The sequence below is a fragment of the Physella acuta genome, unplaced genomic scaffold (genome assembly GCF_028476545.2).
Source record: "Physella acuta isolate Inbredline_101_S28 unplaced genomic scaffold, ASM2847654v3 ptg000079l, whole genome shotgun sequence".
Classification (NCBI taxonomy): domain Eukaryota; kingdom Metazoa; phylum Mollusca; class Gastropoda; family Physidae; genus Physella; species Physella acuta.
The window spans coordinates 2,794,428-2,822,378 of NW_026731599.1; the positions used below are offsets into that span (position 1 = coordinate 2,794,428).

The following is a 27,951-nucleotide window of genomic DNA, read 5'->3' on the forward strand; positions in this document are numbered from 1 at the left end:
GGCTGGGAGAGATGTCCGTATGGCTGGCTGGGAGAGATGTCCGTATGTCTGGCTGGGAGAGATGTCAGTATGGCTGGCTGGGAGAGATGTCCGTATGTCTGGCTGGGAGAGATGTCCGTATGTCTGGCTGGCTGGGAGAGATGTCCGTATGGCTGGCTGGGAGAGATGTCCGTATGTCTGGCTGGGAGAGATGTCCGTATGTCTGGCTGGCTGGGAGAGATGTCCTTATGTCTGGCTGGGAGAGATGTCCGTATAGCTGGCTGGGAGAGATGTCCGTATGTCTGGCTGGGAGAGATGTCCGTATGTCTGGCTGGCTGGGAGAGATGTCCGTATGTCTGGCTGGGAGAGATGTCCGTATGTCTGGCTGGCTGGGAGAGATGTCCGTATGTCTGGCTGGGAGAGATGTCCGTATGGCTTGCTGGGAGAGATGTCCGTATGTCTGGCTGGGAGAGATGTCAGTATGGCTGGCTGGGAGAGATGTCCGTATGTCTGGCTGGGAGAGATGTCCGTATGTCTGGCTGGCTGGGAGAGATGTCCGTATGGCTGGCTGGGAGAGATGTCCGTATGTCTGGCTGGCTGGGAGAGATGTCCGTATGTCTGGCTGGCTGGGAGAGATGTCCGTATGTCTGGCTGGCTGGGAGAGATGTCCGTATGTCTGGCTGGGAGAGATGTCCGTATGTCTGGCTGGCTGGGAGAGATGTCCGTATGTCTGGCTGGCTGGGAGAGATGTCCGTATGTCTGGCTGGCTGGGAGAGATGTCCGTATTTCTGGCTGGGAGAGATGTCATTATGTCTGGCTGGCTGGGAGAGATGTCCGTATGTCTGGCTGGCTGGGAGAGATGTCCGTATGTCTGGCTGGGAGAGATGTCATTATGTCTGGCTGGCTGGGAGAGATGTCCGTATGTCTGGCTGGCTGGGAGAGATGTCCGTATGTCTGGCTGGCTGGGAGAGATGTCCGTATGTCTGGCTGGGAGAGATGTCCTTATGTCTGGCTGGGAGAGATGTCCGTATGTCTGGCTGGGAGAGATGCCCGTATGTCTGGCTGGCTGGGAGAGATGTCCGTATGTCTGGCTGGGAGAGATGTCCGTATGTCTGGCTGGCTGGGAGAGATGTCCGTATGTCTGGCTTGGAGAGATGTCCGTATGGCTGGCTGGCTGGGGGAGATGTCCGTATGTCTGGCTGGGAGAGATGTCCGTATGTCTGGCTGGCTGGGAGAGATGTCGGTATGTCTGGCTGGCTGGGAGAGATGTCCGTATGTCTGGCTGGGAGAGATGTCCGTATGTCGGGCTGGCTGGGAGAGATGTCCGTATGTCTGGCTGGCTGGGAGAGATGTCCGTATGTCTGGCTGGCTGGGAGAGATGCCCGTATGTCTGGCTGGCTGGGAGAGATGTCCGTATGTCTGGCTGGGAGAGATGTCCGTATGTCTGGCTGGCTGGGAGAGATGTCCGTATGTCTGGCTTGGAGAGATGTCCGTATGGCTGGCTGGCTGGGGGAGATGTCCGTATGTCTGGCTGGGAGAGATGTCCGTATGTCTGGCTGGCTGGGAGAGATGTCGGTATGTCTGGCTGGCTGGGAGAGATGTCCGTATGTCTGGCTGGGAGAGATGTCCGTATGTCGGGCTGGCTGGGAGAGATGTCCGTATGTCTGGCTGGCTGGGAGAGATGTCCGTATGTCTGGCTGGCTGGGAGAGATGTCCGTATGGCTGGCTGGGAGAGATGTCCGTATGGCTGGCTGGGAGAGATGTCCGTATGTCTGGCTGGGAGAGATGTCCGTATGTCTGGCTGCGAGAGATGTCCGTATGTCTGGTTGGCTGGGAGAGATGTCCGTATGTCTGGCTGGCTGGGAGAGATGTCCGTATGTCTGGCTGGCTGGGAGAGATGTCCGTATGTCTGGCTGGCTGGGAGAGATGTCCGTATGTCTGGCTGGGAGAGATGTCCGTATGTCTGGCTGGCTGGGAGAGATGTCCGTATGTCTGGCTGGCTGGGAGAGATGTCCGTATGGCTGGCCGGGAGAGATGTCCGTATGGCTGGCTGGGAGAGATGTCCGTATGTCTGGCTGGGAGAGATGTCCGTATGTCTGGCTGGGAGAGATGTCCGTATGTCTGGCTGGCTGGGAGAGATGTCCGTATGTCTGGCTGGCTGGGAGAGATGTCCGTATGTCTGGCTGGGAGAGATGTCCGTATGTCTGGCTGGGAGAGATGTCCGTATGTCTGGCTGGCTGGGAGAGATGTCCGTATGTCTGGCTGGCTGGGAGAGATGTCCGTATGTCTGGCTGGGAGAGATGTCCGTATGTCTGGCTGGCTGGGAGAGATTTCCGTATGTCTGGCTGGCTGGGAGAGATGTCCGTATGTCTGGCTGGGAGAGATGTCCGTATGTCTGGCTGGCTGGGAGAGATGTCCGTATGGCTGGCTGGGAGAGATGTCCGTATGTCTGGCTGGGAGAGATGTCCGAATGTCTGGCTGGGAGAGATGTCCGTATGTCTGGCTGGGAGAGATGTCCGTATGGCTGGCTGGGAGAGATGTCCGTATGGCTGGCTGGCTGGGAGAGATGTCCGTATGGCTGGCTGGGAGAGATGTCCGTATGTCTGGCTGGGAGAGATGTCCGTATGTCTGGCTGGCTGGGAGAGATGTCCGTATGTCTGGCTGGCTGGGAGAGATGTCCGTATGTCTGGCTGGCTGGGAGAGATGTCCGTATGGCTGGCTGGGAGAGATGTCCGTATGGCTGGCTGGGAGAGATGTCCGTATGTCTGGCTGGGAGAGATGTCCGTATGTCTGGCTGGGAGAGATGTCCGTATGTCTGGCTGGCTGGGAGAGATGTCCGTATGTCTGGCTGGCTGGGAGAGATGTCCGTATGTCTGGCTGGGAGAGATGTCCGTATGTCTGGCTGGGAGAGATGTCCGTATGTCTGGCTGGCTGGGAGAGATGTCCGTATGTCTGGCTGGCTGGGAGAGATGTCCGTATGTCTGGCTGGCTGGGAGAGATGTCCGTATGGCTGTCTGGCTGGGATAGATGTCCGTATGTCTGGCTGGGAGAGATGTCCGTATGTCTGGCTGGGAGAGATGTCCGTATGTCTGGCTGGGAGAGATGTCCGTATGGCTGGCTGGGAGAGATGTCCGTATGTCTGGCTGGGAGAGATGTCCGTATGGCTGGCTGGGAGAGATGTCCGTATGTCTGGCTGGGAGAGATGACCGTATGTCTGGCTGGCTGGGAGAGATGTCCGTATGGCTGGCTGGGAGAGATGTCCGTATGTCTGGCTGGCTGGGAGAGATGTCCGTATGTCTGGCTGGCTGGGAGAGATGTCCGTATGTCTGGCTGGCTGGGAGAGATGTCCGTATGTCTGGCTGGGAGAGATGTCCGTATGTCTGGCTGGGAGAGATGTCCGTATGGCTGGCTGGCTGGGAGAGATGTCCGTATGTCTGGCTGGCTGGGAGAGATGTCCGTATGTCTGGCTGGCTGGGAGAGATGTCCGTATGTCTGGCTGGGAGAGATGTCATTATGTCTGGCTGGCTGGGAGAGATGTCCGTATGTCTGGCTGGCTGGGAGAGATGTCCGTATGTCTGGCTGGCTGGGAGAGATGTCGGTATGTCTGGCTGGCTGGGAGAGATGTCCGTATGTCTGGCTGGGAGAGATGTCCGTATGTCGGGCTGGCTGGGAGAGATGTCCGTATGTCTGGCTGGCTGGGAGAGATGTCCGTATGTCTGGCTGGCTGGGAGAGATGTCCGTATGTCTGGCTGGGAGAGATGTCCGTATGGCTGGCTGGGAGAGATGTCCGTATGGCTGGCTGGGAGAGATGTCCGTATGTCTGGCTGGGAGAGATGTCCGTATGTCTGGCTGGCTGGGAGAGATGTCCGTATGTCTGGCTGGGAGAGATGACCGTATGTCTGGCTGGCTGGGAGAGATGTCCGTATGGCTGGCTGGGAGAGATGTCCGTATGTCTGGCTGGCTGGGAGAGATGTCCGTATGTCTGGCTGGCTGGGAGAGATGTCCGTATGTCTGGCTGGCTGGGAGAGATGTCCGTATGTCTGGCTGGGAGAGATGTCCGTATGTCTGGCTGGGAGAGATGTCCGTATGGCTGGCTGGCTGGGAGAGATGTCCGTATGTCTGGCTGGCTGGGAGAGATGTCCGTATGTCTGGCTGGCTGGGAGAGATGTCCGTATGTCTGGCTGGGAGAGATGTCATTATGTCTGGCTGGCTGGGAGAGATGTCCGTATGTCTGGCTGGGAGAGATGTCCGTATGTCTGGCTGGCTGGGAGAGATGTCGGTATGTCTGGCTGGCTGGGAGAGATGTCCGTATGTCTGGCTGGGAGAGATGTCCGTATGTCGGGCTGGCTGGGAGAGATGTCCGTATGTCTGGCTGGCTGGGAGAGATGTCCGTATGTCTGGCTGGCTGGGAGAGATGTCCGTATGGCTGGCTGGGAGAGATGTCCGTATGGCTGGCTGGGAGAGATGTCCGTATGTCTGGCTGGGAGAGATGTCCGTATGTCTGGCTGCGAGAGATGTCCGTATGTCTGGCTGGCTGGGAGAGATGTCCGTATGTCTGGCTGGCTGGGAGAGATGTCCGTATGTCTGGCTGGCTGGGAGAGATGTCCGTATGTCTGGCTGGCTGGGAGAGATGTCCGTATGGCTGGCTGGGAGAGATGTCCGTATGGCTGGCTGGGAGAGATGTCCGTATGTCTGGCTGGGAGAGATGTCCGTATGTCTGGCTGCGAGAGATGTCCGTATGTCTGGCTGGCTGGGAGAGATGTCCGTATGTCTGGCTGGGAGAGATGTCCGTATGTCTGGCTGGCTGGGAGAGATGTCCGTATGTCTGGCTGGCTGGGAGAGATGTCCGTATGTCTGGCTGGCTGGGAGAGATGTCCGTATGTCTGGCTGGGAGAGATGTCCGTATGGCTGGCTGGGAGAGATGTCCGTATGTCTGGCTGGCTGGGAGCGATGTCCGTATGGCTGGCTGGGAGAGATGTTCGTATGTCTGGCTGGCTGGGAGTGATGTCCGTATGTCTGGCTGGCTGGGAGAGATGTCCGTATGTCTGGCTGGGAGAGATGTCCGTATGTCTGGCTGGCTGGGAGAGATGTCCGAATGTCTGGCTGGGAGAGATGTCCGTATGTCTGGCTGGCTGGGAGAGATGTCCGTATGTCTGGCTGGCTGGGAGAGATGCCCGTATGTCTGGCTGGCTGGGAGAGATGTCCGTATGTCTGGCTGGCTGGGAGAGATGCCCGTATGTCTGGCTGGCTGGGAGAGATGTCCGTATGTCTGGCTGGCTGGGAGAGATGTCCGTATGTCTGGCTGGGAGAGATGTCCGTATGTCTGGCTGGCTGGGAGAGATGTCCGTATGTCTGGCTGGCTGGGAGTGATGTCCGTATGTCTGGCTGGGAGAGATGTCCGTATGTCTGGCTGGCTGGGAGAGATGTCCGTATGGCTGGCTGGGAGAGATGTCCGTATGTCTGGCTGGCTGGGAGAGATGTCCGTATGTCTGGCTGGGAGAGATGTCCGTATGGCTGGCTGGGAGAGATGTCCGTATGTCTGGCTGGCTGGGAGCGATGTCCGTATGGCTGGCTGGGAGAGATGTTCGTATGTCTGGCTGGCTGGGAGTGATGTCCGTATGTCTGGCTGGCTGGGAGAGATGTCCGTATGTCTGGCTGGGAGAGATGTCCGTATGTCTGGCTGGCTGGGAGAGATGTCCGAATGTCTGGCTGGGAGAGATGTCCGTATGTCTGGCTGGCTGGGAGAGATGTCCGTATGTCTGGCTGGCTGGGAGAGATGCCCGTATGTCTGGCTGGCTGGGAGAGATGTCCGTATGTCTGGCTGGCTGGGAGAGATGCCCGTATGTCTGGCTGGCTGGGAGAGATGTCCGTATGTCTGGCTGGGAGAGATGTCCGTATGTCTGGCTGGCTGGGAGAGATGTCCGTATGTCTGGCTGGCTGGGAGAGATGTCCGTATGTCTGGCTGGCTGGGAGAGATGTCCGTATGTCTGGCTGGCTGGGAGAGATGTCCGTATGTCTGGCTGGCTGGGAGAGATGTCCGTATGTCTGGCTGGCTGGGAGAGATGTCCGTATGTCTGGCTGGCTGGGAGAGATGTCCGTATGTCTGGCTGGGAGAGATGTCCGTATGTCTGGCTGGGAGAGATGTCCGTATGTCTGGCTGGGAGAGATGTCCGTATGTCTGGCTGGCTGGGAGAGATGTCCGTATGTCTGGCTGGCTGGGAGAGATGTCCGTATGTCTGGCTGGGAGAGATGTCCGTATGTCTGGCTGGGAGAGATGTCCGTATGTCTGGCTGGCTGGGAGAGATGTCCGTATGTCTGGCTGGCTGGGAGAGATGTCCGTATGTCTGGCTGGCTGGGAGAGATGTCCGTATGTCTGGCTGGGAGAGATGTCCGTATGTCTGGCTGGGAGAGATGTCCGTATGGCTGGCTGGCTGGGAGAGATGTCCGTATGTCTGGCTGGCTGGGAGAGATGTCCGTATGTCTGGCTGGCTGGGAGAGATGTCCGTATGTCTGGCTGGGAGAGATGTCCGTATGTCTGGCTGGGAGAGATGTCCGTATGTCTGGCTGGCTGGGAGAGATGTCCGTATGTCTGGCTGGCTGGGAGAGATGTCCGTATGTCTGGCTGGCTGGGAGAGATGTCCGTATGTCTGGCTGGGAGAGATGTCCGTATGTCTGGCTGGGAGAGATGTCCGTATGTCTGGCTGGGAGAGATGTCCGTATGTCTGGCTGGCTGGGAGAGATGTCCGTATGTCTGGCTGGCTGGGAGAGATGTCCGTATGTCTGGCTGGCTGGGAGAGATGTCCGTATGTCAGGGAGAGCTGGCAGAGAGAGTTCGCTCTCGTCCTAACGATTGCGATAAGAAGCCTCTCTTAAGCCCGGGTTTCAGATTTCTTCTTCACACCCTCAATGCCTAGGCTTCCACCTTGTAACCTTCCCCTACCCCCATGATTTCGTACCCCGGCCCTCGCCTAATTGCAACCTTCCCCTACCCCAGCCTACAGATTCGTACCACGACCCCAGCCTAACCAAAACGTACAGGTTGAGGTGTGAAAGCTGTAGTTTTTAGCCAATCGTCAGCGGCTTTGCGCCCTTTTCTTCGCGGCATGTGAAATGCAATGAGTACAGATTTGCAAGATATGCACACACGAGGGTACTATTTGTGGGCGTGTTTATCACCTTCTTTGACAAGTGACGTTTTAAGCTCCGCCCATTGACCCATTTCCTTTTTTTTTATATCCCCCCCCCCTTTTCCTCTTCTGTCTGATAGCGAGCGAGGCTATGAAGGTTCGAGGCTAGCACACAGAAAAGCGAGGGTGAAATTCGGATACTACACACCCGATAGTTCTTTGTTGTGTACCTTGGATTTGCGATCTAGTTTTGGATAATCTTTAAGGAATGTGTGATCCTGGTTGAATGTTCTAGTGACGTTAACCATGGCTGATGGCTTACGGTATTTTGTGTTTTGCCGTCTACAGACAGGAGGGTAGCCTAGAGGCCCGCGGCCTGCTCTGCCCTGCATGGAAGGGCATGGGTCCCTGTGGCTACCATAGGCCACCGTCTCTCGCCATCTCCTCGTGCCTCGGATATCTACTTGTATTACTCGGTGTCACTCTCATGTCAGGTAGGCTGTTGCTTCATGCATGTGTCACTTTGTTGCTTCATTCATGTGTCACTTTGTTGCTTCATTCATGTGAATGTGTCACTTTGTTGCTTCATTCATGTGTCACTTTGTTGCTTCATTCATGTGAATTTGTCACTTTGTTGCTTCATTCATGTGAATGTGTCAGTTTGTTGCTTCATTCATGTGTCACTTTGTTGCTTCATTCATGTGTCACTTTGTTGCTTCATTCATGTGAATTTGTCACTTTGTTGCTTCATTCATGTGAATGTGTCACTTTGTTGCTTCATTCATGTGTCACTTTGTTGCTTCATTCATGTGTCACTTTGTTGCTTCATTCATGTGTCACTTTGTTGCTTCATTCATGTGAATGTGTCACTTTGTTGCTTCATTCATGTGTCACTTTGTTGCTACATTAATGTGTCACTTTGTTGCTTCATTCATGTATCAGTTTGTTGCTTCATTCATGTGAATGTGTCACTTTGTTGCTTCATTCATGTGAATGTGTCACTTTGTTGCTTCATTCATGTGTCACTTTGTTGCTTCATTCATGTGAATGTGTCAGTTTGTTCCTTCATTCATGTGAATTTGTCACTTTGTTGCTTCATTCATGTATCAGTTTGTTGCTTCATTCATGTGAATGTGTCACTTTGTTGCTTCATTCATGTGTCACTTTGTTGCTTCATTCATGTATCAGTTTGTCCTATTCATCATTATAAGTTTGGTGTATTCTTCCAGATTCTAGTTACTAGTTAATCTAGATCTAGACTATATTCTATAGTGTTGTGCTGTTAAAACTAAATTTAGTCTTAGTCATAGTACATACCACTTTTGATTAGATAGATCTAGATATCTAGATCTAGATCTAGAAAACAATAACATAGGCATAAAGTAGAAACTACTATATAACTATAAAGTATAAAGTAGGCCTACTAGACTATAGTATACTAGTATAGGCCTTATGTTATTTTTGTCACATCTAGGCCTATTAGGCTTTATAATATTAGCCTTAGGCTTTAAACATTTACACTTATTTAAACTTAGTAGTCCTAGCCTAAATAGTAAACTTTTATTTATTAAAGTAAAAGATTAGGCCTAAACTTATTTGATTAGGTTATAGTCTCTATAGATCTAGGAGTTCAGGTTCTTAAGGTTTTCAAATAAATATAGATCTAGGGCCCAACACAGACAATTAAGCTACTTATTCGTCTAATTAATAAAGATATAAAAGGGGGATTAGGCCCGGCTATAGGCATAGGGCTACCTTCTTATTACTTAACGCTAAGGCCATACTTAACTTATAGTAGTTAAAGTTGGTCTAGGCCTGTATATATTTAGTCTAAGTCTAAACCTGACTTTATACTTTAAAATCTAAGTCCAAGCCTATTTTATTTTATTAGTCTACTTTATAGAACTACTTTATTATTATTCCAATTATTTTATTAAATTATTTTTTTAGATTACATTATAAAATTATAAATGATTATAGGCCTAGATCTACTTTATTATTATTTCAATTATTTTATTTTATTAGTCTACTTTATAGATCTACTTTATTATTATTCCAGTTAATTAGGTCTACTAATTAACTACAAGATGCTATTTATAGTCTTTGTGGGCTCATTCTTAATTTAATTAACTTAATCCTATAAGCCTACTATTTAATCATTGTGTGGCCATTCTTTATTCTATAGGCCTACTTTTTAGTCTAGTGGGCCTATTCTTAATACTATAGGCCTTATAATATTATTTAGTCTTTGTGGGCTCTATTCTTAATACTGTAGACCTAATATTTAGTCTTTGTGTCAAAGTTAAGTTATCCTGTAGCCCCTCCTGGGACATAGGCCACTGACAAGAGCTTTCCAGGCATCTCTGTCCTGGGTTAGTCTCTCCAACTGTCCCCAGGTGTATCCTGTCCTGGGCTAGTCTCTCCAACTGTCCCCAGGTGTATCCAATCTTCTTAATGTCAGGCATCTCTGTTCTGGGCTAGTCTCTCCAACTGTCCCCAGGTGTATCCTGTCCTGGGCTAGTCTCTCCAACTGTCCCCAGGTGTATCCAATCTTCTTGGTGTCTTCTTCCAGGTCACGTCTTCAGTATTGGGTGGCCTTGTTTCCTTTTCCTTGTGGATTCTAGGTGAGGGCTTTTCAGATACAGCTTCCTGGGTGTGTGGCCAATCCATCTCCATTTTCTTTGGAGGATCTCTTCTTCAGCTGGCAGTTGCCATAGTGCCTTATTTCTGATGGTGTTAGGTTTTTGAAGGATCTATCTTATGCATTAGTTTATAAATGATTGTATTTTCTTATTTGTGGCAGTTATTCTCCATGTCTCAGCTCCATAGAGTAATAATAATAATAATAATAATAATAATAATAACTTAATTTTTAATAACGGTAATAAAAGTAGGCAAGTAGGACTTTTTTTAATACAATTTTTAAAAAAATAAAAGCTATTAAGTACAATAGACAAAGCAGTAACATCGTTTATTTTAAAATTTGGAATAAAGAAATACATTATGAATTACATATTATTATTAATAATAATTGGATTTTTATTTCAACAGTTAAATCTCTAGAACCCTAAACATTTTTTAGTTGGTTGAAGACTGCTCTTCCCTTGCCAGTCCTTGTTTTTATGTCTGCTTCTGTCCCACCCTGCTGTTCACCAATATGTCCAGGTTAGGTGAATCTATCCACTTCTTCTGACTTCTGCCAATGTTATCAACAATACTTTAGGTTAGGTGAATCTATCCACTTCTTCTGCCAATGTTATCAACAATACTTTAGGTTAGGTGAATCTATCCACTTCTTCTGCCAATGTTATCAACAATACTTTAGGTTAGGTGAATCTATCCACTTCTTCTGCCAATGTTATCAACAATACTTTAGGTTAGGTGAATCTATCCACTTCTTCTGCCAATGTTATCAACAATACTTTAGGTTAGGTGAATCTATCCACTTCTTCTGCCAATGTTATCAACAATACTTTAGGTTAGGTTAATCTATCCACTTCTTCTGCCAATGTTATAAACAATACTTTAGGTTAGGTGAATCTATCCACTTCTTCTGCCAATGTTATCAACAATACTTTAGGTTAGGTGAATCTATCCACTTCTTCTGCCAATGTTATCAACAATACTTTAGAATAGGTGAAACTATCCACTTCTTCTGCCAATGTTATCAACAATACTTTAGATTAGGTGAAACTATCCACTTCTTCTGACTTCTGCCAATGTTATCAACAATACTTTAGATTAGGTGAATCTATCCACTTCTTCTGCCAATGTTATCAACAATACTTTAGGTTAGGTGAATCTATCCACTTCTTCTGCCAATGTTATCAACAATACTTTAGGTTAGGTGAATCTATCCACTTCTTCTGCCAATGTTATCAACAATACTTTAGGTTAGGTGAATCTATCCACTTCTTCTGCCAATGTTATCAACAATACTTTAGGTTAGGTGAATCTATCCACTTCTTCTGCCATTGTTATCAACAATACTTTAGGTTAGGTGAATCTATCCACTTCTTCTGCCAATGTTATCAACAATACTTTAGGTTAGGTGAATCTATCCACTTCTTCTGACTTCTGCCAATGTTATCAACAATACTTTAGATTAGGTGAATCTATCCACTTCTTCTGCCATCAGCAAAGGTCATCAGCAAAGTCTAGGTCATCAGCAAAGTCTAGGTCATCAGCAAAGTCTAGGTCATCAGCAAAGTCTAGGTCATCAGCAAAGTCTAGGTCATCAGCAAAGTCTAGGTCATCAGCAAAGTCTAGGTCATCAGCAAAGTCTAGGTCATCCAGCTGGTTTTAGATAGTCCACTGGTTCACTTTTTCTCTGTTGACATTTTCATAATATAGTCAATGGCCAGCAGGAACAGGAATGTGACAGTAGGCAACTCCAGTCTGTACAGGGGAGGCAACTCCAGTCTGTACAGGGGAGGTCTCTCTAGTCTGTACAGGGGAGGTCTCTCTAGTCTGTACAGGGGAGGTCTCTCTAGTCTGTACAGGGGAGGTCTCTCTAGTCTGTACAGGGGAGGTCTCTCTAGTCTGTACAGGGGAGGTCTCTCTAGTCTGTACAGGGGAGGTCTCTCTAGTCTGTACAGGGGAGGTCTCTCTAGTCTGTACAGGGGAGGCAACTCCAGTCTGTACAGGGGAGGCAACTCCAGTCTGTACAGGGGAGGCAACTCCAGTCTGTACAGGGGAGGTCTCTCTAGTCTGTACAGGGGAGGCAACTCCAGTCTGTACAGGGGAGGTCTCTCTAGTCTGTACAGGGGAGGCAACTCCAGTCTGTACAGGGGAGGCCTCTCTAGTCTGTTGGCCATTTCAGGCCTTCTTGTTGTCATCTATGAAATAAATGTAGAGATTTGAATTCCACTCATCTGTTCAATGATGATGCTCAGGGTAGCATGATCATTCCTTCCTAAAGCCAGGCTGTTTATCTCAAGGTTGGGAGTCTATTGCTTCCGTCATCCTGTTTAATAATATTCTGTTGAAGACTGCATTGGATGGACAAAAGTGTTATTCCTCTATTGTTAGAGCATGAACTAAGATTGCCTTGCTGCGGAAGTTTTACAAGCAGTCCCTCCTTCCACTCCTCTGGTATTTGTTCATCTTCCCAGATTTTCTTGAGGTGTGTATGTACCAGTGCCTCTGGTATTTGTTCATCTTCCCAGATTTTCTTGAGGTGTGTATGTACCAGTGCCTCTGGTATTTGTTCATCTTCCCAGATTTTCTTGAGGTGTGTATGTACCAGTGCCTCTGGTATTTGTTCATCTTCCCAGATTTTCTTGAGGTGTGTATGTACCAGTGCCTCTGGTATTTGTTCATCTTCCCAGATTTTCTTGAGGTGTGTATGTACCAGTGCCTCTGGTATTTGTTCATCTTCCCAGATTTTCTTGAGGTGTGTATGTACCAGTGCGGTGCTAGTTTCTATATCTGCTGTCAGTGCTGCTGTCAGTGCTGCTGTCAGTGCTGCTGTCAGTGCTGCTGTCAGTGCTGCTGTCAGTGTACCATCTATTTCTGGAACCTTCCAAGTTTTTAGCTGCTTTATGTATCTCTTCTTTTGAAGGTGGGTTACAGCTGTTGGTATATCTTGCATGCACCCTGGTGTTGGACTATTCAGCAGTTCTTCAAAATGTTCTGCCCATCTCCTCCTCTGTCCTTCAGCATCTAGTATTATCAGTATCTAGTATTATCAGCATCTAGTATTATCAGCATCTAGTATTATCAGCATCTAGTATTATCAGCATCTAGTATTATCAGCATCTAGTATTATCAGCATCTAGTATTATCAGCATCTAGTGTTATCTTTCCATCTAGTATTATCAGCATCTAGTATTATCAGCATCTAGTATTATCTTTCCATCTAGTATTATCTTTCCATCTAGTATTATCAGCATCTAGTATTATCTTTCCATCTAGTATTATCAGCATCTAGTATTATCAGCATCTAGTATTATCTTTCCATCTAGTATTATCAGCATCTAGTATTATCAGCATCTAGTATTATCTTTCCATCTAGTATTATCAGCATCTAGTATTATCTTTCCATCTAGTATTATCAGCATCTAGTATTATCTTTCCATCTAGTATTATCAGCATCTAGTATTATCAGCATCTAGTATTATCAGCATCTAGTATTATCTTTCCATCTAGTATTATCAGCATCTAGTATTATCTTTCCATCTAGTATTATCAGCATCTAGTATTATCTTTCCATCTAGTATTATCAGCATCTAGTATTATCAGCATCTAGTATTATCTTTCCATCTTTGGTCTTCACTGGCCTCTCTGGCTTGCTGTACTTCCCAGATATCTTCTTAATTGTATTGTACACATCCCTAGTACTCCTATGGTAGTGCTTCTTTGGCTTCACTTGCCGGCATTTCTCTATATATCTGTTTGTCTTTCCTAGTGTATTTCTTGACATTTAGTCTTAGTTTGCATATTCTTAATTCTATAGACCTGCTATTTAGTCTTTGTGGGCCTATTCTTAATTCTATTGTTCTACTATTTGTATATGTCTATTACAATGTATAGACAGTAGCCTCTGGGAGACAAATAGCTGAACTGTTGGCCTGAATAATATATTCTTTTGATTTATCAGCCTATATATAGTCCTAGATCTATTTATATCTACCTCTTGTTTAGAGCTTGGCTGGATTATATTTTCCATATATTGCCCCTTGTGTGGATATGGCCTTCATACAAAGTTGGACATCCGGCCTCTAGAATGTCAAATTTCTCTTCTCCCAGCCCCCATACATATATGTATATATATATATATATATATATATATATATATATATATATATATATATATATATATATATATATATATATATATATATATATATATATATATATATATATATATATATATATATACATATATATATATATATACATATATATATATATATATATATATATATATATATATATATATATATATATATATATATATCACAATAGTAGTGTGGAGTGTCCATTGAATTGAATTACCAAAGTAATCCAAAAAAAGTAGAAATATATTTTTAAATGTCTACACCCTTACAATCAAAGATTTTAAAATTTAGTGTATGTGTGGCAAGTAGAGTAGCCATTTAGTCTGTGTGGTTAGATGTCATCAAATTTTTTTCTTCCAATAGTTGAGGGTTTTCTGTGGCTAGATGTCATCAATTTTTTTCTTCCAATATTTGAGGGTTGCTAGATGTCATCAAATTTTTTTCTTCCAATAGTTGAGGGTTTTCTGTGGCTAGATGTCATCAATTTTTTTCTTCCAATAGTTGAGGGTTGCTAGATGTCATCAAATTTTTTTCTTCCAATAGAGGGTTTTCTGTGGCTAGTGTCATCAAATTTTTTTCTTCCAATAGTTGAGGGTTGTTAGATGTCATCAAATTTTTTTCTTCCAATAGTTGAGGGTTTTCTGTGGCTAGATGTCATCAATTTTTTTCTTCCAATAGTTGAGGGTTGCTAGATGTCATCAAATTTTTTTCTTCCAATAGTTGAGGGTTTTCTCCACACCAAAGGTGAAGGCTGTGTTGTGGCCCGCTGTTCAGATCAGTTCGAGGTGGCCAAACAAGAGCTGGGGATAAGTGGCCATGGGCCACATGACAGTGTTGCTGTGTGCACGGCTCTGAGGACCTACCAAAACTGCATCACCAAGATCGTGGGCTGCCAGGGGGAGCTGATGTACTATACGGCCCGCAACATCGTGCTCAGACAGATGGAGGAGATCAACTGCACCACCAATGGTCAGACAGTGTACACATCCAAGCCTAGGCCGTCCATCATCCCTGCTATATGTCTCTACCAGGGCAAGACTGTTGTACGCCACTGTGGCCTCTTTGGTGACCCCCATCTCAGGACTTTCTCTAAGGAATTTCAGACTTGTAAAATTAAAGGTGCTTGGCCTCTGGTCAACAATGATTATCTGACAGTCCAGGTGACCAACAACCCAGTCACTGGGACACATCATGCAACAGCCACCAGCAAGGTAATGTCAACTTTATCATCATCATACAACACTGTCATCATCATACAACACTGTCATCATCATACAAGACTGTCATCATCATACAACACTGTCATCATCATACAACACTGACATGATCATACAACACTGTCATCACCATACAACACTGTCATCATCATACAACACTGTCATCATCATACAACACTTTCATCATCATATCATACAACACTGTCATCATCATACAATACTGTCATCATCATACAATACTGTCATCATCATACAACACTGTCATCATCATACAACACTGTCATCATCATACAACAATGTCATCATCATACAACAATGTCATCATCATACAACACTGTCATCATCATACAACACTGTCATCATCATACAACACTGTCATCATCATACAACATTGGCATCATCATACAACAATGTCATCATCATAGAACACTGGCATCCAATGTTTGCTTTAGTCTATTTTAACACTGGGTTTCTGTCAGTAACTGGTTTATGCTTCAAGCCCCTTAAGTTACCACTGTTAGGGATGTTAAAGGTGCTAGAGGTGCCCCAGCTAGTGATGTTAAAATTACCCCAGCTAGTGATGTTAAAATTGATTGTAGGAAAAAAGTCACAGGAAAAAAAACACAGGAAAAATAAACCGGGAGTGATCTCCCCTAAACTTTCTCGAATATCTATATATATAATTCTCTTCTGGGAGACGCTAGAAAACAAGCTGTAAACGCGCTCCCTACCATCCCCACCCCTACATGGTCTTAGTGAGCTGTGGTTCACGCTATGTTTACCTTCGTGGAGTCGGGTTTAGTGACGGCTATTAGGGGCAGATAATTTAGTTTGAAACGATTTTAAACGTTGGGGGGGGGGGGGGGAAAGGAAAGGGGGAGGGGGGGGGTTATGGTCCTTTACGAGCTACTTATAGTGTTTTAAAGAAATATTTTCAGTGTCAGCGTTGGTACTGTCGAATTCACAAATTATGAATTTCTGAAAAGTAGAAAAAACAACAACTAAATAGCGGCGTATGTTATGCCGCGGGCCGGCTCGTTTTTATATAAAATAACAGGGGATGGGAACTCGGGCTATAGACATGATTTTTAATCCATTTAAAATACTTAAAGTTTTAAAAATAGAATAAAATCTCGTAGACAAAAGAATTGCACACCAAGTGAACGCCAAATAAAAAAATGCATAATAGTGCGCAATATTATTACTACTTTAAAAATTTACATTAGTTTTTTGAGAAATCGGAAGTAGAGTAAATTACTACATCCAGTCAACGGAAATTACTCAAAATTTATCAGAAGGTAGAAAATTAGATCTTTTACTCACATGTAAAATTTCATTTATCTATCTGAAATAGTACTCAAGTTATAGGCTTTTGAAAAATTCAAAGTAGAAGAAGTACCACTTCCGGTTATCGAAAATCGCTCAAAAGTTGATACGGATCTACGATTTTGATAAAATACTTATATATGAAATTTCATCAACCTAGCTGTAACGGTACTCAAGTTATCGTGTTTACACACGGACACACACACACACACACACACAGACACACAGACATACGGACAGAATTGCAAAGCCCAGTTTTTCAGACTGGATTACGCATAAAACCTCTTAATTTTGATAAATCTGGATTGATAATTTTTGCCCGATTAAAATAAGTCCTCTATACTTCGGATGTGATGAAGGACTGAGATGTAATACGGTGAAAATTGTTAAAATTTCAAGTGATTTTTGTGCACGATTACAATACTTTCTCTATACTTCGTATATACGAGAAAGTAAAAAACACAGAAAAAAAAGTCACAAATATATATTTGCATGATATTTGTTAATACTTTTATGTATTAAATATTTAGAGAGTGCAAATTAACTTAGGATTAATTAAATGTAATGTAATGTGTGTAGGCTGTGTACGCATAGGAATTTTTATAATTCATCTAAAAATATTTATTATGAAGTATGTAGATTGTAATTATGTTAAACTTAAGATTTGTAGCATTTAATAGAATGCTCCAAAGTCCAAGGTTTTCACCTTTTTTTTTTAAAAAATAACAATATTAAATTACCGAGAAGTGGTAAGTTCATCTGACTTGCTGCCCTCAACTCATGGCAACAATAGTTATGTTTAGTTCAACCGCCTTTACTGCCCACATTTATCACGCTCATTACATAACAAAACTTGGGATCAAAACAGAAAGCCGACAAGGTTCAAAGGCTGTCATTGACGCATAACGTCAACAACACAAAATATGTTCGGACAATGCCTACTGAGGAGAGGCCGACCAGAGAATAGCCTACGGCAAAATGTGCCTAAATTTCTTTTATAATTAACTTTTCTACCGCGTATTTAACTAAATACGTAACAAAAGTTGAGATTGTTGTGTTAATTATCTTAGAGTATTTTTACTTACAATTGTTATAAATCATAATGCTTTAAACGTCTATAAATAATTTATGCTATTAAAATACAACCCACAACAATAAACATACAAAATTTTACAATTCTTAACAAATAAATAAAAATATTTCTAAAAACATTTTTGTGACTTTTTTCTGTGACTTTATTTCTGTGACTTTTTTTCCGATAAAACTTTTCCACTGTGACTTTTTTTCTGTGACTTTTTTTCCTAGCAAAAACTGTGACTTTTTTTCTGTGTTTTTTTTCCTGTGACTTTTTTTCCGTTCACCGTTAAAATTACCCCAGCTAGTGATGGGGCACGTCTAGTAGCTTTAACATCACTAGCTGGGGCACGTCTAGTAGCTTTAACATCACTAGCTGGGGCACGTCTAGTAGCTTTAACATCACTAGCTGGGGCACGTCTAGTAGCTTTAACATCATTAGCTGGGGCACGTCTAGTAGCTTTAACATCATTAGCTGAGGCACGTCTAGTAGCTTTAACATCACTAGCTGGGGCACGTCTAGTAGCTTTAACATCATTAGCTAGGGCACGTCTAGTAGCTTTAACATCATTAGCTGAGGCACGTCTAGTAGCTTTAACATCACTAGCTGGGGCACGTCTAGTAGCTTTAACATCACTAGCTGGGCACGTCTAGTACCTTTAACATCACTAGCTAGGGCAATTTTAACATCACTAGCTGGGGCACGTCTAGTAGCTTTAACATCACTAGCTGGGGCACGTCTAGTACCTTTAACATCACTAGCTGGGGCACTTTTAACATCACTAGCTGGGGCACGTCTAGTACCTTTAACATCACTAGCTGGGGCACTTTTAACATTACTAGCTGAGGCACGTCTAGTAGTTTTAACATCACTAGCTGGGGCACGTCTAGTAGCTTTAACATCAGTAGCTGGGGCACGTCTAGTAGCTTTAACATCACTAGCTGGGGCACGTCTAGTAGCTTTAACATCACTAGCTGGGGCACGTCTAGTAGCTTTAACATCATTAGCTAGGGCACGTCTAGTAGCTTTAACATCATTAGCTGAGGCACGTCTAGTAGCTTTAACATCACTAGCTGGGGCACGTCTAGTAGCTTTAACATCACTAGCTGGGCACGTCTAGTACCTTTAACATCACTAGCTAGGGCAATTTTAACATCACTAGCTGGGGCACGTCTAGTAGTTTTAACATCACTAGCTGGGGCACGTCTAGTAGCTTTAACATCACTAGCTGGGGCACGTCTAGTAGCTTTAACATCACTAGCTGGGGCACGTCTAGTAGCTTTAACATCACTAGTAGGCTAGTGCCCCAGCTAGTGATGTTAAAGGTACTAGACGTGCCCCAGCTAGTGATGTTAAAAGTGCCCCAGCTAGTGATGTTAAAGCTACTAGACGTGCCCTAGCTAGTGATGTTAAAGCTACTAGACGTGCCCTAGCTAGTGATGTTAAAGTTACTAGACGTGCCCCAGCTAGTGATGTTAAAGCTACTAGACGTGCCCCAGCTAGTGATGTTAAAGCTACTAGAAGTGCCCCAGCTAGTGATGTTAAAGCTACTAGACGTGCCCCGCTAGCCAACCAATCAGCAACAGTTGGCGTGTCCAGACCCAAAACAAGTCCGCCTGCCATCGATAACCTCTAACCTTTCGCATCCCTCCCCAGCCCATAGCCGTGCTGCTCCCTTGAGATCAGTAATAGCCGAGTTTTTCCCGGCTGCTTGACAAATGTGCGGGCCTGCTGTAGGCCAAATTGGCAATGCGATCTAGTAGCATTATTCACACCCACCCCTGCCCGCTAACGTGTAGTCACTCAGGCGGCGGGTACTGTACTCACCCCTATACCATCTTACATGTACCCTACTCCCCCCCATCTAACTAACGTGTACCCTACCCCCAAATCTAACACCAACGTGTACCCTACTCCCACCCCCACCCCCCATCTAACTTACGTGTACCCTACCCCCCATCTAACACTAACGTGTACCCTACTCCCCCCCCCCCCATCTAATACTAACGTGTACCCTACCCCCCTCCATCTAACACTAACGTGTACCCTACTCCCCCCCCCCCCCATCTAACACTAACGTGTACCCTACCCCCCTCCATCTAACACTAACGTGTACCCTACCCCCCTCCATCTAACACTAACGTGTACCCTACTCCCCCCCCCCATCTAACACTAACGTGTACCCTACTCCCCTCCGCTCCCCCATCTAACACTAACGTGTACCCTACTCCCCTACCCCCCCACCCCCATCTAACACTAACGTGTACCCTACCCCCCCCCATCTAACACTAACGTGTACCCTACCCCCCTCCATCTAACACTAACGTGTACCCTACTCCCCCCCCCCATCTAACACTAACGTGTACCCTACCCCCCCCCCCCATCTAACACTAACGTGTACCCTACTCCCCTCCCCATCCCCCCATCTAACACTAACGTGTACCCTACTCCCCCCCCATCTAACACTAACGTGTACCCTACCCCCCCCCCCATCTAACACTAACGTGTACCCTACTCCCCTCCCCATCCCCCCATCTAACACTAACGTGTACCCTACTCCCCCCCCCCCATCTAACACTAACGTGTACCCTACCCCCCCCCCCCCCATCTAACACTAACGTGTACCCTACCCCCCCCCATCTAACACTAACGTGTACCCTACCCCCCCCCCCATCTAACACTAACGTGTACCCTACGCCCCCCCCCCATCTAACACTAACGTGTACCCTACCCCCCATCTAACACTAACGTGTACCCTACTCCCCTCCCCATCCCCCCATCTAACACTAACGTGTACCCTACCCCCCCCCCCCCCCATCTAACACTAACGTGTACCCTACCCCCCCCCATCTAACACTAACGTGTACCCTACCCCCCCCCCCATCTAACACTAACGTGTACCCTACCCCCCCCCCCCCATCTAACACTAACGTGTACCCTACTCCCCCCCCCATCTAACACTAACGTGTACCCTACCCCCCCCCCCCCATCTAACACTAACGTGTACCCTACCCCCCCCCCCCATCTAACACTAACGTGTACCCTACTCCCCCCCCCCCATCTAACACTAACGTGTACCCTACTCCCCCCCCCATCTAACACTAACGTGTACCCTACTCCCCTCCCCATCCCCCCATCTAACACTAACGTGTACCCTACTCCCCTCCCCATCCCCCCATCTAACACTAACGTGTACCCTACCCCCCCCCCCCCATCTAACACTAACGTGTACCCAACTCCCCCCCCCATCTAACACTAACGTGTACACTACCCCCCCTCCCCCCCCCCCATCTAACACTAACGTGTACCCTACACCCCCCCCCCCATCTAACACTAACGTGTACCCTACTCCCACCCCCACCCACCATCTAACACTAACGTGTACCCTACTCCCCTCCCCCCCAATCTAACACTAACGTGTACCCTACTCCCACCCCCACCCACCATCTAACACTAACGTGTACCCTACTCCCCTCCCCCCCAATCTAACACTAACGTGTACCCTACTCCCCCCCCCATCTAACACTAACGTATACCCTACTCCCACCCCCACCCACCATCTAACACTAACGTGTACCCTACTCCCCCCATCTAACACTAACGTGTACCCTACTCCCCTCCCCCCCCCCCCATCTAACACTAACGTGTACCCTACTCCCCCCCCCCCCATCTAACACTAACGTGTACCCTACTCCCCCCCCCCCCATCTAACACTAACGTGTACCCTACTCCCCCCCCCCCCCCATCTAACACTAACGTGTACCCTACTTCCCCCCCATCTAACACTAACGTGTACCCTACTCCCCCCCCCCCATCTAACACTAACGTGTACCCTACTCCCCTCCCCCCCAACTAACACTAACGTGTACCCTACTCCCCCCCCCATCTAACACTAACGTGTACCCTACCCCCCCCCATCTAACACTAACATGTACCCTACTCCCACCCCCACCCACCATCTAACACTAACGTGTACCCTACTCCCCCCATCTAACACTAACGTGTACCCTACTCCCCCCCCCCCCCCCCCCCCCCCCATCTAACACTAACGTGTACCCTACTCCCCTCCCCCCTCCCCCCATCTAACACTAACGTGTACCCTACTCCCCTCCCCCCCCAACTAACACTAACGTGTACCCTACTCCCCCCATCTAACACTAACGTGTACCCTACTCCCCTCCCCCCCCCAACTAACACTAACGTGTACCCTACTCCCCTCCCCCCATCTAACACTAACGTGTACCCTACTCCCACCCCCACCCACCATCTAACACTAACGTGTACCCTACTCCCCCCATCTAACACTAACGTGTACCCTACTCCCCTCCCCCCCCCAACTAACACTAACGTGTACTCTACTCCCCCCCCCCATCTAACACTAACGTGTACCCTACTCCCCCCCCCCATCTAACACTAACGTATACCCTACTCCCACCCCCACCCCCCATCTAACACTAACGTGTACCCTACTCCCACCCCCACCCACCATCTAACACTAACGTGTACCCTACTCCCCCCATCTAACACTAACGTGTACCCTACTCCCCCCCCCCATCTAACACTAACGTGTACCCTACTCCCCCCCCCCCCATCTAACACTAACGTGTACCCTACTCCCCTCCCCCCCACCCCATCTAACACTAACGTGTACCCTACTCCCCCCCCCCCATCTAACACTAACGTGTACCCTACTCCCCTCCCCCCCACCCCATCTAACACTAACGTGTACCCTACTCCTCCCATCTAACACTAACGTGTACCCTACTCCCCCCCCCATCTAACACTAACGTGTACCCTACTCCCCTCCCCTCCCCCATCTAACACTAACGTGTACCCTACTCCCCTCCCCATCCCCCCATCTAACACTAACGTGTACCCTACTCCCCTCCCCCCCCCATCTAACACTAACGTGTACCCTCCCCCCCCCCCCCATCTAACACTAACGTGTACCCTACTCCCCTCCCCATCCCCCCATCTAACACTAACGTGTACCCTACTCCCCTCCCCATCCCCCCCATCTAACACTAACGTGTACCCTACTCCCCTCCCCATCCCCCCCATCTAACACTAACGTGTACCCTACTCCCCTCCCCATCCCCCCCATCTAACACTAACGTGTACCCTACTCCCCTCCCCATCCCCCCCCCATCTAACACTAACGTGTACCCTCCCCCCCCCCATCTAACACTAACGTGTACCCTACTCCCCTCCCCATCCCCCCATCTAACACTAACGTGTACCCTACTCCCCTCCCCATCCCCCCCATCTAACACTAACGTGTACCCTACTCCCCTCCCCATCCCCCCATCTAACACTAACGTGTACCCCCCCCCCCCATCTAACACTAACGTGTACCCTCCCCCCCCCATCTAACACTAACGTGTACCCTACTCCCCCCCCCCCCCCATCTAACACTAACGTGTACCCTACTCCCACCCCCACCCCCCATCCAACACTAACGTGTACCCTACTCCCCCATCTAACACTAACGTGTACCCTACTCCCCTCCCCCCCATCTAACACTAACGTGTACCCTACTCCCCCCCCCATCTAACACTAACGTGTACCCTACTCCCCTCCCCCCCATCTAACACTAACGTGTACCCTACTCCCCTCCCCCCCCCCCCATCTAACACTAACGTGTACCCTACTCCCCTCCCCCCCCCCCATCTAACACTAACGTGTACCCTACCCCCCCCATCTAACACTAACGTGTACCCTACCCCCCCCCATCTAACACTAACGTGTACCCTACTCCCCTCCCCCCCCCCCATCTAACACTAACGTGTACCCTACTCCCCCCCCCCCATCTAACACTAACGTGTACCCTACTCCCCTCCCCCCCCCCCCCATCTAACACTAACGTGTACCCTACTCCCCTCCCCCCCCCATCTAACACTAACGTGTACCCTACTCCCCTCCCCCCCCCATCTAACACTAACGTGTACCCTACTCCCCTCCCCCCCCCCATCTAACACTAACGTGTACCCTTCTCCCCTCCCCCCCCCCCCATCTAACACTAACGTGTACCCTACTCCCCCCATCTAACACTAACGTGTACCCTACTCCCCTCCCCCCCCCCCCCATCTAACACTAACGTGTACCCTACCCCCCCCCCCCCATCTAACACTAACGTGTACCCTACCCCCCCCCCCATCTAACACTAACGTGTACCCTACTCCCCCCCCATCTAACACTAACGTGTACCCTACTCCCCTCCCCCCCCCATCTAACACTAACGTGTACCCTACTCCCCTCCCCCCCCCCCATCTAACACTAACGTGTACCCTACTCCCCTCCCCCCCCATCTAACATTAACGTGTACCCTATCCCCACCCCCCCCCCCCCCCTCAGTACACTTTAAGCTCGGTGGTTCTAGAGGGCGCTAGTGTACATGTCACATGAGCGTCAACCATTTGCCGTAGTCTGGTCATATGGTAGTGCTAGGAAGGAATGCTGCTGTCATGAAACTGACGCACCAAAATGTCTGCCACAGTGTGCTGGGCTTAGTTGTGCCGGAATGACGAGGCATTGAAGGCGACAGCCAATGAGGTGACAATGGAAGGTGTGAGGGTGGCACTGAGAGACGCCAATCTGACTGACGCCTCGCGCGACCTCACTTGTAAACATTCCCCAGCCTGCTCCACTCGCTCCCCTCCCTGCCTGTCTGCCTGCCACTAGTTGGCGCATTGGGATTCTTTCTTTCGTTTTTCTTCAAGAAACTGGGGGAGCGGGGGAAGGGTGAAGAGGCCTATTTGAATACTGTTGTAGAGGGGAGCGGGGGAAGGGTGGAGAGGCCTATTTGAATACTGTTGTAGAGGGGAGCGGGGGAAGGGTGAAGAGGCCTATTTGAATACTGTTGTAGAGGGGAGCGGGGGAAGGGTGGGGTACCGTGAATCAAGGGGAGGGGGGGGAGACTGCTGTGTATCTAGTGGAGAGGGGAGAGTACTGTGTATCTAGTGGAGAGGGGAGAGTACTGTATCTAGTGGAGAGAGGAGAGTACTGTATCTAGTGGAGAGAGGAGAGTACTGTATCTAGTGGAGAGAGGAGAGTACTGTTTAGTGGAGAGGGGAGAGTACTGTGTATTTAGTGGAGAGGGGAGAGTACCGTGTATCTAGTGGAGAGGGGAGAGTACTGTGTATTTAGTGGAGAGGGGAGAGTACTGTGGAGCGAGGGAGAGTACTGTGTATCTAGTGGAGAGAGGGAGATAACTGTGTAGTGGAGAGGGGAGAGTACTGTGGAGCGAGGGAGAGTACTGTGTAGTGGAGATGGGAGAGTACTGTGTATCTAGTGGAGCGAGGGAGAGTACTGTGTATTTAGTGGAGAGGGGAGAGTACTGTGTATTTAGTGGAGAGGGGAGAGTACTGTGGAACGAGGGAGAGTACTGTGTAGTGGAGATGGGAGAGTACTGTGTATCTAGTGGAGCGAGGGAGAGTACTGTGTATTTAGTGGAGAGGGGAGAGTACTGTGTATTTAGTGGAGAGGGGAGAGTACTGTGTATTTAGTGGAGAGGGGAGAGTACTGTGTATTTAGTGGAGAGGGGAGAGTACTGTGTATTTAGTGGAGAGGGGAGAGTACTGTGTAGTGGAGAGGGGAGAGTACTGTGTATCTAGTGGAGGGGGAAGAGTACTGTGTATCTAGTGGAGGGGGAAGAGTACTGTGTAGTGGAGAGGGGAGAGTACTGTGTATCTAGTGGAGGGGGAAGAGTACTGTGTAGTGGAGAGGGGAGAGTACTGTGTAGTGGAGAGGGGAGAGTACTGTGTAGTGGAGAGGGGAGAGTACTGTGTAGTGGAGAGGGGAGAGTACTGTGTAGTGGAGAGGGGAGAGTACTGTGTAGTGGAGAGGGGAGAGTACTGTGTATCTAGTGGAGAGGGGAGAGTACTGTGTATTTAGTGGAGAGGGGAGAGTACTGTGTAGTGGAGAGAGGGAGAGTACTGTGTATCTAGTGGAGAGGGGAGAGTACTGTGTATCTAGTGGAGCGAGGGAGAGTACTGTGTAGTGGAGATGGGAGAGTACTGTGTATCTAGTGGAGCGAGGGAGAGTACTGTGTAGTGGAGAGGGGAGAGTACTGTGTATCTTATCTAGTGGAGAGAGGGAGAGTACTGTTTAGTGGAGAGGGGAGAGTACTGTGTATCTAGTGGAGCGAGGGAGAGTACTGTGTAGTGGAGATGGGAGAGTACTGTGTATCTAGTGGAGAGAGGGAGAGTACTGTGTATCTAGTGGAGAGGGGGAGATATGAGGGTCAATGCTATTCGTTATTTTCTGCGGTGGTCTTTTTTTTTTGTCCTTTTGAGGTTGCCATTTTTTTAAGTCCATATTTTAAATGAACTAAAATTGTTGTTTCTATACCTTTATTTTTAAATATTGTTGATTGTATTGTAGCCAGTCTATCATTTGTTTCTTTCTTTAATTGTATAGTTATAGTGTTTGATACTTTCATTATATCAATGTTACACTACACAGTTGTACCTTGTTTCCAACTTTTAATTAAAGGGGTCGTCAATAAACGACGTCACACTCGTATGGGGGAGGGGGGTCCGTAATTTTGTGACAGTGTGTGATGGGGGGGGGGGGGGGGGGTTCAGATGGTGCGACGTCACACTTTTGCATTATAAAAAAGCAATGTTAGAAAACGAATTTTAGACGTTATTTCGCGTTTTTGAAAACTGTTTTAATAAGTTGTAATAGGAATTGATTAAAATACTCTATTTTGACAGAGTTCAGACACGATTTTAGAAAAATGTCGATGTTTAAAAAAAAATTCAACTGCAATTTTGAGGGGGGTTGTAGGCTGAGGTGTGACGTCATTTTAGGGGGTGTCTGGCTTTTTGTAGCGACGTGCACTTGTCGTCTGTCATGGATCAAAACTGGCTTGCAAAATGTCGATATCAGATTGCATTGTCATCGGGTCTTGACCAACATGCCAAGTTTTAGAGAAATCTGTTAGTTAGAAGAGGTCAAAATTTCGCTCGCCAGTTTAGATCAAGATAGACAGAGGAAGCAAGTTATTTTAAGCTTGAAAAAAAAACTTTTTTTTTATTGCATTTTTTAAACTACTCTCTACACTGCTTTACTTATTATCTACATAATAAAAATATAATAATGCTCAAATTCATCTTCCAGCAAGAAGGTTCAGAGTTGTATGTGTTTTAAAAATAGCCAAGAGAATGAGCTGCCTTAAGATTTCAAATTGAATTAATCATTGAGTAGTCTTGATGACATGTGCAATACTTTGTCTGCTAAAAATACGTTCAAACAAAATGTTTTTTGTTTTTTTTTTCATTTTTTTAATTATAGATTTTTAAAAGCTGTAAAACTTAATTTCTCCAGTACAATGCAACCTAATTAATGAATGTGTTTTGGTATCCTTTGCTGTTTTAATAGTGTCTCCCTCTATTTTCAGTTGACTGTTATTGTGAAAGGCAACCCGGAATGTACATCTAAAGACTTTCAGACTTACCAAGCTCAGTCCAATCTCCTGCCCAACACCTTTGATGATGGGCGGGCAGTTGTGGGACCATACAACAGCTTGGAGGTCGTCGAAGTGGAGGCGGGGAAACACATAGAGATTCACATCCGCTATATTGAAACAGTGGTGGCCATCAGGCAAATTGGTCGCTACTTTACCTTCTCCATCACAATGCCAGACGAGCTGGTCAACCAGAGTAGCTCGAGCCAGGAGCTCCAGCTGTGTGTGCGGGGCTGTCCATTGGCCGAGCTCATCAACTACCAGGAGTTTCTGGCCAGCCGAGGCAGGCTCAACACCAGCTACCAGAGCCCGGCCAGGCTAACAATTCTTCAGCCTCAAGCCGAGAAAATCTGTCGAGCTGCCAAACTTGTGGATTTTTATTTTGATTCCTGTGTTTTTGACCTGATGGCCACTGGTGATGAAAACTTTACAATATCTGCCATCATTGCTCTACAGGATGAACTGAGGCTGGACCCATCACCAAACCTGAGCAATAGAACTGCTTATGATGACAGGCAGGAGAATCTGGCCCCATGTCTGTGTGTCTCACAACTTGCCGCCTTCTTGACCCTGTTCTTTTCTATTCACCTCTATACATGAGATAACTAACAGATTGTCCTGTTTAGCCTGTGGGCTCCTGCAGTATAGCCTGTGGGCTCCTGCAGTATAGCCTGTGGGCTCCTGCAGTATAGCCTGTGGGCTCCTGCAGTATAGCCTGTGGGCTCCTGCATTATAGCCTGTGGGCTCCTGCAGTATAGCCTGTGGACTCCTGCAGTATAGCCTGTGGACTCCTGCAGTAAAGCCTGTGGAACCCTGCAGTATAGCCTGTGGGCTCCTGCAGTATAGCCTGTGGGCTCCTGCAGTATAGCCTGTGGACTCCTGCAGTATAGCCTGTGGAACCCTGCAGTATAGCCTGTGGGCTCCTGCAGTATAGCCTGTGGACTCCTGCAGTGTAGCCTGTGGGCTCCTGCAGTAT

General features: G+C 47.4%; 1 protein-coding gene across 3 annotated transcripts in view; it reads left to right on the top strand.

The window, feature by feature from the left end:
- Positions 1-27,752, top strand: part of LOC131956865 (repulsive guidance molecule A) — a 46,649-nt gene extending 18,897 nt beyond the window's left edge. The window contains exons 1-4 of one of the 3 annotated variants that reach the window (XM_059321493.1): positions 7,275-7,292; positions 7,455-7,600; positions 14,609-15,099; positions 26,910-27,751. In XM_059321493.1, coding sequence (XP_059177476.1) covers positions 7,507-7,600; positions 14,609-15,099; positions 26,910-27,575 — 1,251 coding nt within the window. In that variant the 5' untranslated portion in view covers positions 7,275-7,292; positions 7,455-7,506 and the 3' untranslated portion in view covers positions 27,576-27,751. Of the gene's footprint in view, positions 1-7,250; positions 7,601-14,608; positions 15,100-26,909 lie in introns of those variants that run through there. The other 2 variants (XM_059321481.1, XM_059321488.1) reach the window with 2 other exon arrangements.
- Positions 27,753-27,951: the final 199 nt, after the last annotated feature.